The 15,105-nt window shown below is 44.2% G+C and overlaps 1 protein-coding gene across 4 annotated transcripts in view; it reads right to left on the bottom strand.

Annotated features, from left to right (window-relative positions):
- dock8 (dedicator of cytokinesis 8) overlaps positions 1 to 15,105 on the bottom strand; it is a 258,252-nt gene that overhangs the window by 196,202 nt on the left and 46,945 nt on the right. For all 4 annotated transcript variants that reach the window (XM_063068960.1, XM_063068961.1, XM_063068962.1 and 1 more), the window contains exon 2: positions 9,440 to 9,545. In XM_063068960.1, the coding sequence (XP_062925030.1) occupies positions 9,440 to 9,545 (106 nt within the window). The remainder of the gene's footprint in view (positions 1 to 9,439; positions 9,546 to 15,105) is intronic.

Genomic DNA, 15,105 nt, shown 5'->3' with positions numbered 1-15,105 from the left:
AGTCTGGAAGGTAGGCATTGCTCAATAGATAACTTCTTAGGTTAGAGAGGATTCAGAATGGAGAATGGTAAGCAAGAAAAGGGGGAGGGGGGTAGAAATTGCCAGAAGTTAAAGAAATCTGTGATCATGTCATCATGTTGGAGGCTACCCAGACAGAACATGAAGTGTTGTTGATAGGGTGGTTAAGAAAGCATATAGTGTATTGGCCTTCATTAGTTTGGGGGGGGGTGGGGGGCGGAGGTAATTGAGTTAAAGCACCATGATGTAATATTGTTTCTCGATAAAACTAATTAGACCACCCTTGTTGTGTTCAGTTCTGGTCACCTCATAGGAAGAATGTCGAAGGTTTAGAGAGGGTGCAGAGGAGATTAACCAGGATGGTGCCTGGATTAGAGAGTGTGTCATAATGAAGATAGGTAGAGCAAGCTAGGGCTTTTCTCTTTGGAGTGAAGGAGGATAAGAGGTGACTTGATAGAGATGTACAAGATGGTAAGAGACACAGTGACAGTGGACAGCTAGGCAGAATGTCCTGCTGTGGTTGTTGGTAGAGACAGGTATATTAAGGACATGTGAAAGATGCTTAGATAGGCACATGGCCGAAAGAAAAATAGAGGGCCATGTAGGAGAGAACGGATAGATTGAACTTGGAGCAGGTTAAAAGTTCAGGACAACGTAGTGGCTGTAGGACCTGTGTTGTGCTGTACTGTTCTATCATTCTGATTCAATAACAACGATATTGGGGATAGGTGGATGGCTGAGTAGGAGAAGAAGGTGGAAGCAATGAACAAAGGGACAAGCAACACACATAAAAGTTGCTAGTGAACGCAGCAGGCCGGGCAGCATCTCTAGGAAGAGGTACAGTCGACGTTTTGGGCCGAGACCCTTCGTCAGGACTAACTGAAAGAAGAGCTAGTAAGAGATTTGAAAGTGGGAGGGGGAGGGGAAGATCCAAAATGATAGGAGAAGACAGGAGGGGGAGGGTTGGAGCCAAGAGCTGGACAGTTGATTGGCAAAAGGGATATGAGAGGATCATGGGACGGGAGGCCTAGGGAGAAAGAAAGGGGGAGGGGGGAAGCCCAGAGGATGGGCAATAACGGATAGGGTATGAGGAGGAGGTGGGGCATTAACAGAAGTTAGAGAAGTCAATGTTCATGCCATCAGGTTGGAGGCTACCCAGACGGAATATAAGATGTTGTTCCTCCAGTCTGAGTGTGGCTTCATCTTTACAGTAGAGGAGGCCGTGGATAGACATATCAGAATGGGAATGGGACGTAGAATTAAAATGTGTGGCCACTGGGAGACCCTGCTTTCTCTGGCAGACAGAGCGTAGGTGTTCAGCGAAACGGTCTGAGAAAATAAAAGGGACAATGTACCCAGCTGGACAGCAGAAATGGGAAAGGAACAGAGAGTGTGTGTTAGCTGAAAATGGAAAGTTCATAGTTTACAAAAACTGTCAAGGTAAGTTTTTACAAAAGCTGGAAAATGTAGATAAGTATAAGCACCAAACTAATTCTTAACACATTTAACTGTATGTTGAAGCAATTTTGGACAAAATTTCATTGCTACTATTTTCAAAAGCCTTTGGCTAAATCCATAAGTTCTGGAGATGAATGACCCAAAAATTGTGATCATCAGTGAGACGCTGATGCTTGCCCATGATGTGCAAGAAAGGCTATTGTCACAGAGTTAGACAGCACAGAAACAGGCCCATTCTGTCCAAGGTCTCTATTAGCATTTAAAATTGACAATGGTCTTGATCCAGATGCTTCATCCTATATTGTCAGAGATGCTCTGATAAACCAAATATATTTTGGAGCTCTACCCATTGAATTGTCTGGAACTAGTCCTGCAAGGCCACATAGAGGAGAATCGAGCATGTTTATTTGTGTGTACAGGACTGTCTGCTCACTTTTCCTCCGCATAAATGGCAAAATTTTATCTTCACATGCCAGTACAAAAGTAGAAAGCCTTTCCTACATACCACCTCCTACACTGCATTAAAGGAATGATGCAAAACGTGTTATCTGTCTCCAAATGAACTGAAAGTGAGCTCAAGTATCATCACAGGAAAGGTCAAAGAACTGATTCCCAATACCCCCATCCCTGCTATTTTCAATTCTTTCCTCTGTACCTTTGTAGAATGACTTGACTCAGGTTGCAAGTGTAGGCGTATGACAAACTTATTGGAGTTCTTTGAGGATATAGTTAGCACAGTGGATACCGGAGTTTGCAGAAGGAGTTTGATAAGGTGCTGCATGAAAGACTTATAAGGATGAATGGAGTTGGGGAGAATGTATCAGCATGGACAGAGGATAGGTTAATCAATAGAAGGAAGAGATTTGGGAGAAAAGGGTGTTTTTCTGGTTGGCAGTCAGCGGGGAGTGGAGTGCTGCAGAGATTGGTGCTGGGCCTGCAACAGAAAAATGAGAAGAGATTTTATAAAATTTTGAAAAAGATAGATAAGATAGAGGCAGGAGAATTGTTTCCATTCTGAGGTGAAACTAGAACTCGGGGATATAGCCTCAAGATTCAGGGCAATAGATATAGGATCTTTTCCACAGAGCGTAGTGAATTCTCTGCCCAGGGAAACAGTAGAAGCTGCCTCATAGTCAGAGTCATACTTTATTGATCCCAGGGGGAAATTGGTTTTTGTTACAGTTGCACCATAAATAATAAATAGTAATAAAACCATAAATAGTTAAATAGTAATATGTAGATTATGCCAGTAAATTATGAAATAAATCCAGGACTAGCCTATCGGCTCAGGGTGTCTGACCCTCCAAGGGAGGAGTTGTAAAGTTTGATGGCCACAGGCAGGAATGACTTTCTATGATGCTCTGTGCTACATCTCGGTGGAATGAGTCTCTGGCTGAATGTACTCCTGTGCCCAAACAGTACATTATGTAGTGGATGGGAGACATTGTCCAAGATGGCATGCAACTTGGACAGCATCCTCTTTTCAGACACCACCGTAAGAGAGTCCAGTTCCAACCCCACAACATCACTGGCCTTACAAATGAGTTTGTTGATTCTGTTGGTGTCTGCTACCCTCAACCTGCTGCCCCAGCACACAACAGCAAACATGATAGCACTGGCCACCACAGACTCGTAGAACATCCTCAGCATCATCCGGCAGATGTTAAAGGACCTCAGTCTCCTCAGGAAGTAGAGACAGCTCTGACCCTTCTTGTAGACAGCCTCAGTGTTCTTTGACCAGTCCAGTTTATTGTCAATTCGTATCCCCAGGTATTTGTAATCCTCCACCATGTCCACACTGACCTCCTGGATGGAAACAGGGGTCACTGGTACCTTAACTCTCCTCAGGTCTACCACCAGCTCCTTAGTCTTTTTCACATTAAGCTGCAGATAATTCTGCTCACACCATATGACAAAGTTTCCTACCGTAGCCCTGTACTCAACCTCATCTCCCTTGCTGACGCATCCAACTATGGCAGAGTCATCCGAAAACTTCTGAAGATAGCAAGACTCTGTGCAGTAGTTGAAGTCCGAGGTGTAAATGGTGAAGAGATTAAACATTAAACATATTAAAGACACAGTTAGATAGATTTTTGCATAGAAAGGGAACTAAGGGTTAGTGGGAAAAGGCAGGTAGGTGGACCTGAATCAATGGTCACATCAGCTATGATCTTATAAAATGGTGGAGCAGGCTCGACGGGTAGTTAGCCCACTCCTGCTCCTACTTCTTATGCTCTTTAGGTATGTCACCCAAAGGACCGCTGTGGAAGTGTAAAACTGTGTAATGAATATTTTGCACGGTCATCAGTGTGAGAAGTGACATAATCCAAGTCCTATTCACACCTCACTTACATCCACATCCATTTTCCCTCAAAAGTCATCAAAAATACATAACTCAAGTTCAATTACCCGTCCTTCAGCCAGGGGCTTTGCCAACAGTGATAGTACCATTATTGTCTTTTTACTTGGAGCAGCTGTCTCAAAGATTGGCCATTTTTGTTTGCAGTTATTTTATCTCCCTTTGTCAATCAGATGTGACAAAGACAAATGGAATAACATTCAATCCTTCCTCCATAGACAGTCTAAATCTAATTGCATGGGTTTTTGAACAGAGAGAAGAGAAGAGGAAGCTTCTTTCAAGCTGCTACAGACTTTGTTTTCATATAAATTGGATAAATTCCTAAGCCTTGGAATATTAAAAGTGAAATTTCTCATATTTTCACTGGTTCCTGTAGCTTGAAAGCCCATGGGTAAAGGAGTTACAGAATTTGCAAACTACCACGCAAAACTTTGTGATACAGAATAAATTCATTCTCACAGAATTTACCGTGTGTGAAAAAATAGTAAACAAAGAATGCTGAGTTTATTTCTTTTCAACTCATGGTTCTTGGTGCATGTGTAGATGTGGCTTTGTGTTACAAGAAAAATCACAACACAGACTCTCTAAAGAATGAAGTGGCATCTCACCGCAGTTTTTCCAACTCTCTCCATTCATGAAACCTACTACTAGAAGGACAAGGACAATAGATGCAGAGTAACATCACAATTGCAGGTACACCTCCAAATCCAGACCTGAGTTGGAAATATATCACTGTGTCTCATCGTTGCCCTGTACCATAACACTGCTCTTTTTATTTCTTCACACCTCTTTATCTAGTTCCCTTCTCAATGCCACAACTCAGTCTGCTTCTGCTATTCTCCGAAAGGACTTTCAAGGCCCTAGCCACTCACAGCACAGAAGTTCTTCCTCATGTCCCCTGGTAAATTACCTTTAATCAATGTCTCGTAGTTGTGAAGAGGTTCTTTCCCTTTACTCTGCCTCACCACCTCAGGATCTTAAAAGGTTCAGTCGGATCCCTTCTGAAACTTCTCTGTTGACTCTAGTCTACAACCATTACAGAATCTTCCGCACACTCAGAATCAGAATTAATATCACTGGCATATGTCATGAAATTTGTTGTTTTACTGCAGCAGTACATTGCAATACTTAATAATAAAACTATAAACTAAAGTAAGTAGTATATATAAAGAAAGAAAATTAAATAAATATTGCAAAAAGAAAGGGGGAGGTAGTGAGGTCGCGTTCATGGGTTCATTTACTGTTCAGAAATCTGATGGTGCAGGGGAAGAAGCTGCTCCTGAAACATTGTGTATGCATCTTTAGGATCCTGTAACTGCTCTTTGATGGTAGAAATGAGAAGAGCACTTGTCCTGGGTGATGGGACCCTTCATGATGGATGCCACCTATTTAAGGCATTGCATTTTGAAGGTGCCCTGAATGCTGGGGAGGTCAGTGCCCATCATGGAGCTGGCTTAATTTACAACTTTCTGCACCTTCTTCTGATCCTGTGCAGTTGCCCCTCCATACCAGACGGTGATACAACCAGCTAGAATGCTCTCCATGGTCCATCTGTGGAAATTTGCCTTAGGTGACATACCAATTCTCCTCAAACTCCGAATGAAATATAGCTGTTGTGTCTTCTATGTAATTGCATCAATATGTTGGGCCCAGAATATATCTTCAGAGATGTTGACACCCAGGAACTTGAAACTGCTCACTCTTTCTGCTGCTGATCCCTCAATGAGGACTGGTGTGTGTTCCCTCGATTTCCCCTTCCTGAAGTCCACCATCAATTCCTCGGTCTTAATGATGTTGGAATCAAGGCTGCTTCTGCGACACAACTCAACCAGCTGATCTATTTCGCTGCTGTACATCTCCTTGTCACCACCACCACCAATAGCTGTATAATAGGCAAATTATGGATGGCATTTGATCTGTGCCTAGCCGCACACTCATGGACATAGAAAGAGTAGAGCCGTAGGCTAAGCACGTATCCTTGAAGTGAGCCAGTGCTGATTGTCAGCGAGCATAGACGTTACTTCTGATTGGCACAGGCTGTGTCTCCCGATGAGGGGGCTAAGGATCCAGCTGCAGAGGGAGGTTGAGGGACCCAGGTTGTGGTGTTTATTCATTAGAACTGAGAGTATGGTCGTGTTGAGTGTAGAGATGTAGTTGAAAATAAAAAAAACCTAAAGTAGGTCCCTATGTCTTTCACGTGTTTCTTTATGGTGCCCACAAGTGGGAAACACACTACTTCTGTTTTGGTCAAACCAAACCAGTGTCTTCAAGAGCTTACATGATTTCTTTACTCTTATACTGTTGGTGCCCATTTCTCACCCAGGATCCCATATGCTTTTTTTAATTAAATATCTTCTGAGGCTGCGCAGGCACTTTTAACAATCTGTGCATGTATACTCCTGGATCATATACCCTGTATATGGGCACATCCCCCTCCACCATTACCAATATCCATATGTCCATACACAGCTACTTCCCTGCAACCATTCAGTTCCTGAACCAACGACAATGTCCTAATCGCCACTGGAGCTTACTGACATGATGATCACTCTGACCACTTTGCATGGAAATGGATTTCATTTTTGTTGGTTCTAACTGTGTTTTTTCTTGTAAAATCTGTGACTAATTTATGTCCAATTTATATTTTGTTTCCTGCGAATGCTGCTATGTGATGCTATATGCTTGAAGTGCTGCTTCAAGTAAGTTTTTCATTGTACTCATGCACTTGTGCATATAACAATAAACTTGACTTTGACTTTGGTGTCTGTGTCCTTGTATTTATTTTAAAATTGTGTCCTTTTGATAATATATTACTTCTCTACATTCACATCATCTCTGGCTGGGCTTGCAGGCCATCACTTCCTACTAAGCGAAACCTAACATCAAGAATGGCTGTAACACTTTACTCCCAGATAAGTTCAATGCCTTTTATGCATGCTTTGAAAGGGAGAAGAAAATGCTGACTACGGTTCTTTATGGGAATGGGACCCACTCTCAGGGTTCCATAACTGGCCGTTGTTCAGCACACCAAAGGCTTGGTCCAGGAGTCCAGCTCCAATTCGGATCTTGGGGCTGTAGAGACAGGTGGATCGAGGGTCGGTGTTGGGACAGGGTACCCGTGTGTCGACAGGGGAGTTGAAATATCTGCAGCTGTGTACCTGGAGACCCGGGATCTTTGCGATCTTCAGGCACAGAGCTCAATGAAAGCGACGTAACGGACTTTTATCATAAACCAGCGAGCTGTTTGTTATGTCTCTCCGCTCGCCGTGAAAATGAAGACACCTCCTTCTCCCTTATTAGGAAGATATAGAACCTGCAATATGTTGAATACCAGGTGAAATGCGACGTCTTTGGGGTAACTGCAAGTCTGTGTCTTTGCTATTGCTTTGCTCACACTTGCATGCTCGGTGGCAGGTGCCAATGCTTTTTTTTGCCAGTGGGGGGAGGGGGGATTGTTGCTCGCTGCCACGGGAGGGGGGAGCTGGCGGGGGGGGGCTTTGGGGTTCTAACATTTAACTGTTGTTCATTCTTTGGAGCACTCCTCTGTTTTCATGGATGGTTGCAAAGAAAAAGCATTTCAGGATGTATATTTTATACATTTCTCTGACATTAAATTGTACCTTTGAACTTTTGAAAACTGCATTTGTGTGAATCCCTACAGCATCGGGTTACCCTGTGATCGCTGTCTCGGAGGTCAACATCAGAACATCTTTCAAGAGGGTGAACACTCGCAAAGCATCTGGCCCTGGCGACATTCTTGGTAAGGACAAAGAAAACCTGTGTCAACCATCTGGCGGGAATGCACAGGACATCTTCAATCTTTTGCTATTGCAGTCGAAGTTCCTAATTCTTTGAAAGGGTGACAATCATACCAGTGCCCAAGAAGAGCAGGGTGAGCTGTCTTAATGACTATTGTCCAGTTGCACTCACATCTACTGTAATGAAGTGCTTTGAGAGGTTGGTCATGGCCAGAATAACTCCTGCCTAAGCACTGAACTGGACCTAATGCAATTCACCTATCCCCACAATCGGTCTACAGCGGATGTAATCTCACTGGCTCTCCCCTCTGCTTTAGATCACCTGGACAATAGTAAAACCTACGTCAGGCTACTGTTTGTTGATTACAGCTCAGTTTTCACTACAATCCATACCCTTGGTTCTAATCAACAAGTTCTAAAACCTCGGTATCTCCCTCTGCAAATGGATTCTTGATTTCCTTCATGGGGGAACCACAGTCGGTGCGGATTGGAAACAACATCTCCTCCTCATAGACAATCAAAGCTGGCATACCTCAAGGATGCCTGCTTAGCCCACTACTCTACTCCCTTTATACCCATGATTGTGTGGCTAGGCATAGCTCAAACACCATCTACAAATTTGCCAATGACACAATTGGCAAAATTTTAGATGGTGATGAGGAGGCTTACAGGAGCAAACTAGATCAGCTGGTTGAGTGCTGTTGCACTAACAACCTTGCACTCAATGTCAGAAAGGCCAACAAAATCATTGTGGACTTTAGTAAGGGGAAGTCAAGGTAAAACACACCAGTCCCCATCGAGGAATCATCAGTGGAAAAGGTGAGCAGTTTTAAGTTCCTGAGTATCAGCATCTCTGAGGATCTATCCTGGGCCCAACATATTGATGCAATTATAAAGAAGGCATGACAGCAGCTTTATTTCATTTGGAGTTTGAGGAGACATGGTATGACACCAAAGACTCTCACAAATTTCCACAGATGTACCGTGGAGAGCATTCTAACTGGTTGCATCACCATCTGGTATGGAGGGGACACTGCACAGGTTCAGAACAAGCTGCAGAAAGTTCTAAACTCAGCCAACTCCATCATGGGCACAAGCCTCCCCAGCATCAAGGACACCTTCAAAAGGTTATGCCACAAAAAGGAGGCAATCATAATTAAGGACCATCAGAAGCAGTATAGGAGACTGAAGACACACACTCAATGTTCCAGGAACAGCTTCTTTCCCTCCCCATCAGATTTTTCAACAAACAATGAACACTACTTCACTACTTTTTCCTCTCTTTTTACAGTACTTATTTAATTTTTATATATACTTCTTGTTGTAATTTATAGTTTTCTTTTAATAATTATTATGTATTGCAAAGTACTGCTGTTGCAAAATGAGACATGCAAATGATAGTAAACCTAATTCTGGTTCTGAAATCTGCCATGTGTCTTTGATTTCCTCCAGCCAGCTGAATTCTATTCACTATCTTCTTCACACTTCAGAATGCTTCACACTCATTTTACAAACAAACTTTGCTTTTGTTTTGGAAATTTGCAAGACCTTTATTCATTTCAAAGTTTTGTATGCTATCAGTTTGGTGAAATGAATAATTGCAGAGCTCCCAAAACTGTAATTCCGCTCTGCACTGGACAGATAGGTGGTTTCAATTTCTCAAATCTACGGAAGGGATTAAAGTTCTTCATTATCTTCAGGCTTTGGACTTTGACATGGTTTTCATTTGCAGATTTTTTACTTTGCTCAGTATGCTAAGAAGTTTGGTAAGAAATATCTATACTTACTGCAGTTGGCAAAATGAACAGAAGAGAAATGATTATAAAGTGGAAATTCCTGTACTTACTATCTGAAACGATACAGAGCCAGAGCCAATTGTATGCCATTGATAATTGATGGCTGTCGGGTTTGTTTGCTGAAAACACTGCCTCCTAATTTCAGCTGAGGAGTATCTGCAATTATAAAAAAAAATCTTACTGTTATGTTTTGTAGCTTCAATACATTAAGTTAATTCAAAGAAAACACAGGGAATCCGGGAATGCATGTTTAACTCCATCTTTTACTTTAAGCAAGGCAAGCACATATAATGTGATCGCATGATGATGTATCCAATTAATGTATTTTTACATATAACCTATAATTTCTTATTCAAACAAGAATTCTTAATTAAACTATATATATATATTTATATACACAGACACATACACACACAAAGATTACTCAAATATTAATGGAATATTAAATACATGACACTCCTCCCTCCTAGTTAAAACTTCAGCTCATTGGCGGCTCCGCTGATGGCACTAACCAAGAGATCCCTGGGCCCTATAGTTTGGACTACCAAAGCGGAGGCCGCTTTTGCAGAGCTCAAACAGCGGTTCACGACAGCTCCCATTTTGGTCGCACCTAACCCAGGCCTTCCCTTCGTCATGGAAATGGATGCCTCGGACATCGGAATGGGTGCAGTGTTGTCCCAACAGACACCTTTGGACAATAAACTGCACCCGTGTACATTCATTTCCAGGCGACTGTCCCCGGCAAAGGTGAATTACGACATTGGAAATAGAGAGCTGCTTGCGGTCAAGTTAGCGCTGGAGGAAAGGCATCATTGGCTCAAGGAGGCCAAGAACCCTTTTCTCATATGGACAGATCACAAGAACCTGGCTTACACTCAGGAGGCCAAGAGACTGAATTCCTGGCAGGCCAGGTGGTTTCTTTTCATTAACCGTTTTAATTTCATCCTGGCTTATCGATTGGGATCTAAGAACCAGAAGCCAGATGCCTTCTCGATGAACCCGAACAAGAAAAGCAGCCTACCACCATTTTGCCCCAAGCCAAGGTGATAGTGCCAATTCCCTTGGGGATCGACACATTTGCTCAAAAGACCCAGGTACAAGGGGAAATTCCTCAGACTGGTCCTCTGGGTTGGCTGTTCATTCCTAGTCCCATCTGGTCTCAGGTTCTTCAGTGGGGACATGCATCAACATTGATATCTCACCCAGGGATTACCAGGACCGTTGAGTTCATTAAGAGGAGATATTGGTGGCCTGGAATGGCAAGGGAGGTCAGTCAATAACTGCAACCATGCGAAGTGTGCACCTGAAAACAAGGAGCCCCCCACCCAACCTCAAGGGCTCCTTCACCCTCTGCCAGTTCCGGAAAGACCCTGGGCTCACATCTCCATGGACTTTGTCATGGGCCTTCTTCCTTCCAAGGGGAAGACCATTGTTGTGGTAATTGTAATCGTTTTTTGAAGGCCTGCAAGTTCATTGCCTTGGACAGATTTCCATCTGCAGAGGAGATGGTCAAGATTGTCCTGCAGCACACCTCCAAGTCCATGGTTTTCTGGTAAACAGTGTGTTGGATTGTGGTCAGCAAGTCGCATCACATTTCTGGAAGGTGTTTTGCAAACTGATTGGGGCAACAGAGAGTCTTTCCTCTGGGTTTCACCCGCAGTCCAACAGCCAAATGGAGTGGATGAACCAAGATGTGGAATGTACCCTACGATCACCACACATCAAAGCTGCTGGTAAACGCAGCAGGCCAGGCAGCATCCCTAGGAAGAGGTACAGTCGACGTTTCAGGCCGAGACCCTTCGTCAGGACTAACTGAAGGAAGAGTTAGTAACAGATTTGAAAGTGGGAGGGGGAGGGGGAGATCCGAAGTGATAGGAGAAGACAGGTGGCAGAGGGATGGAGCCAAGAGCTGGACAGGTGATTGGCAAACGGGATATGAGAGGATCATGGGACAGGAGGTCCGGGGAGAAAGATAAGGGGGGGGCGGAGAACCCAGAGGATGGGCAAGGGGTATAGTCAGAGGGACAGAGGGAGAAAAAGGAGAGTGAGAGAAAGAATGTGTGTATAAAAATAAATAACGGATGGGGTACGAGGGGGAGGTGGGGCATTAGCGAAAGTTAGAGAAGTCGATGTTCATGCCATCAGGTTGGAGGCTACCCAGACGGAATATAAGGTGTTGTTCCTCCAACCTGAGTGTGGTTTTCATCTTTACAGTAGAGGAGGCAGTGGATAGACATGTCAGAATGGGAATGGGATGTGGAATTAAAATGTGTGGCTACTGGGAGATCCTGCTTTCTCTGGCGGACAGAGTGCAGTGTTCAGCAAAGCTGTCTCTCAGTCTGTGTCGGGTCTCGCCAATATATAGAAGGCCACATCGGGAGCACCGGACGCAGTATATCACCCCAGTCGTCTCACAGGTGAAGTGTCGCCTCACCTGGAAGGACTGTCTGGGGCCCTGAATGGTGGTAAGGGAGGAAGTGCAAGGGCGTGTGTAGCACTTGTTCCGCTTGTAACCTACGATACCTGGCCTCCGAAAGATCAAACAAGCGGAGTAACTACTTGATGTGGGCAGAGGTTGCCCACAACACTTTATGGCATTCGGTGCATGGGATGTCTCCTTTCAAATGCCGATTTGACTATTCTCCGCCACTCTTCCCTGAGGATGCAGTGGCTGAAGTTCATCCTGCTGGAGATCTCATTCGCCGCTGCAAGCAGAAATGGACTAGGGCAAGGGAGATTTTGTTGGCTTCTACCTGGAAGGCTGAAGTAAAGGCTGCAAGAGAAGACAGGGACCAGTTTTGCAGCCTGGGCAACACTTCTGGCTGTGGACTCAGGAATTGCCTCTGCCAGTGGAATCCAGGAAATTGGTGTCCAAGTTCATTGGACCCTTCAGGATTCTCAGGAAAGTAAACACGGTGGCCTACACCTTGTACCTCCCCAAAACGCTCAAGATCAATCCCGCTTTCTACATTTCCAAGTTAAAGCCTGTGAACACCAGCCTGTTCGCCCCACCACCGTCAGCCCCACTTCCACCCATGTTTGTTTAAGGGGTACACTTTTTAAAAATAATTTATTTTCAAAATACAATGAAATCAACAAGAACATATAAGTTCAGACATGTGTAAAAAGAAAATAGGGAAAAAAAAGGAACATAACATTAAAGGGATGCCTATTGTACAAAGTGCTAAACATTAAGTCTCAAATGAGGGCCGTGAGAAATCAGCTGGGGGGAAATTATTCATTTGCCCCTGGCCTCATCTAGGTAGGCAAAAAATGGATCCCAGATAGCTGAAAATTTTATAATTGAATTGGCTCTCAAGAACCTAAGTCTCTCCATCTGTATGACTGAGATCATGTTAGCCATCCATCTTCGAAAAGAAGAGGGAGAGGGTAATATGACGAGAAAACACATAAATTAAGATGTTTGCTGGCCTGGGCTAGCACCAGTGGCATCAGCAGTTGGTCTGCCACCTGTCCTCAGGGGAGGGAGAGATAAGGAACACAATAAAGCAGCATTTGGAGATGTTAATGATGGAGCCATCCGTCTGGGTATTGTCAAGATCGGCTCCCCCTTTGAACCCTGAACTGTTTGAAGTGATGGACAGGCGATGCCCCAGCAGGGGGATAAAAAGGGACAGGTTCGCTGAGGCAGGACACACGCGACACCACGAGGTAACGAGACCCTGGAAGCGGTGCCCCCCCCTGCAAGTTGGCGGGAGTCGTTTTGGAAGGCTGGTGGCAGAACCAAGCCTTAAACGCACAGGGTGGAAAGGTACGATCAGCGGGAATCCGGTGTGTGTCCACCCTCGCTTGGGTGCCAGGTTCACTGCAGAGGATCGACCGCATCTGGAGGAGGGGTCACAGTCGGTGACCTCAGGTGACATCACAAAGAACCCACCCGAAAGCTGCTTGTGAGCAATATCGCAGGTCTGTGAGTGGAAGCTGTTTTGAATGATTATTCGTTCTTGTTCTCTCTCTCCTTCCCCCCACATTGTCCATCGCCACGGCAACGATTACTGTGAACTGAACTAAATTGGACTGAACTTTGCGTCACTTTGAAATTGGTCATTTACCCCTAGAAAACGATAGAGCTTGATTGATCCTGTTATCTTAATTCTGTGCACATGTGTGTTTATCATTGCTGAACTGCCTGCATTTATTATCCTTTCAATTACTGTGTTGCTTGTTTCTTTAATAAAACTTTCTCAGATCTAGTAATCCAGACTCCAACTGAGTGATCCATTTCTGCTGGTTTGGCAACCCAGTTACGGGGTACGTAACAGTAATTTCCATTCTTTCAAGATAAGTCTTTTGGCGACAGTCATCCCCGGCATCAGAGACTGTTGTATGGCTGTAGGGAGGCATAGAGTGGATTGCGAACAGCCAAAGATGGCCAGACCAACTTCCAAAGGGAAGGATCTTTTATAGGCCTCTGAGTACCAGCCAAATCTTTTGGACCAAAATCCAGTCAGTGATGGGCAAAAGCAAAAAGTGTCTGACAACGTGCTCTCCGTGCCTTGACCTCTATCACACATTGGTGAGACAGAAGGATAAATCCTGTGCAACCTGACTTTAGAATAATGAAGATGGTGGACAACTTTAAACTGGATCAGTTGGTGTTTGCTGTTAACAGAGCAAGCCCGTATCACAGACAAACTCTTGTCTCAGGCAGCTTCAGACAGTTCAATGCCCAATTCCTCTCTCCAGGTCTCCCTGACCTTCACAGTGGGGGGGGGGCGGGAGGAAACGTCGACTCAGACCATGAGAGGCCTGTGTCGGGCATTTTCATGCCTTACAAGGTGCAGATTGGAAGTCTGTGTGGGGCGCCACTCCTCCTGTGTGATTAAGTGCCTTGCTCAAGGACACAAACACGCTGCCACAGCTGAGGCTCGAACCAGCAACCTTGAGATCACTAGACAAACACCTTAACCACTTGGCCACATGCCCAACATGATAGTAGAGGCTGTAGTACAACCATCGAACAAACGTACAAACTTAGAAACGAGATGCCTGGAGTCAGGAGGGTTCTTTAAGATATCAAAAAATAAATATATGCTTCCCTGGAAGGATTTCAAAATTACAAATCTTAGATTGAATGTAGTGTCTAATTTGTAAGTAACAAAAAAAGTGCGAATGAGGCAGCTCAAATTTCTCTTTCAGCAGACTAAATGTTGCAAACTGTCCCTCTATGTACAGGTCTTCAATGGAAACTAGACCCTTCTCCCTCCAAGCATTGTAGGTTTTATCTGACCATGAGGGTAGAAAGGAGTGATTGAAACAGATTGGTGTTTGTACAGAGGTCTCTGGTAAATTCAGAACACTCCTAATCTGATTTACAATTCTGACGGAATTTTTCAAAACAAAACTCAAACTTTTTAAAATCCCAGGCTTTTCTAACTTAAGAGAACAGCATGGCTGATAAGAAGAAATTGACAACAGAGTTACACTCCATACATAGCCACAAGGGGGCCCCAGGGACTGAGTTATCCAGAGCCCCCTGTTCCCAAAACATTACAGCCCAATAATAATGTCTGAATACAGGTAATCTCAGCCCTCCTTTTGCAAATGGATTTTTGAAATCCTGTGATTCTTATAATTCCATATGTAAGACAAAATTATGGAGGGGGGTACACTTTTTTTGAGAAGAATTTTGGACTCGCAGGTTCGAGGTGTTCGGCAATGTCTCGTGGCTGGGAAGGATTTGGACCAGAGGAGA

This window comes from Mobula hypostoma, chromosome 16 (genome assembly GCF_963921235.1).
Source record: "Mobula hypostoma chromosome 16, sMobHyp1.1, whole genome shotgun sequence".
NCBI classification, from domain to species: domain Eukaryota; kingdom Metazoa; phylum Chordata; class Chondrichthyes; order Myliobatiformes; family Myliobatidae; genus Mobula; species Mobula hypostoma.
The sequence above is the reverse complement of the archived record's forward strand: the minus strand, read 5'-3'. Positions and strand labels throughout refer to the sequence as shown.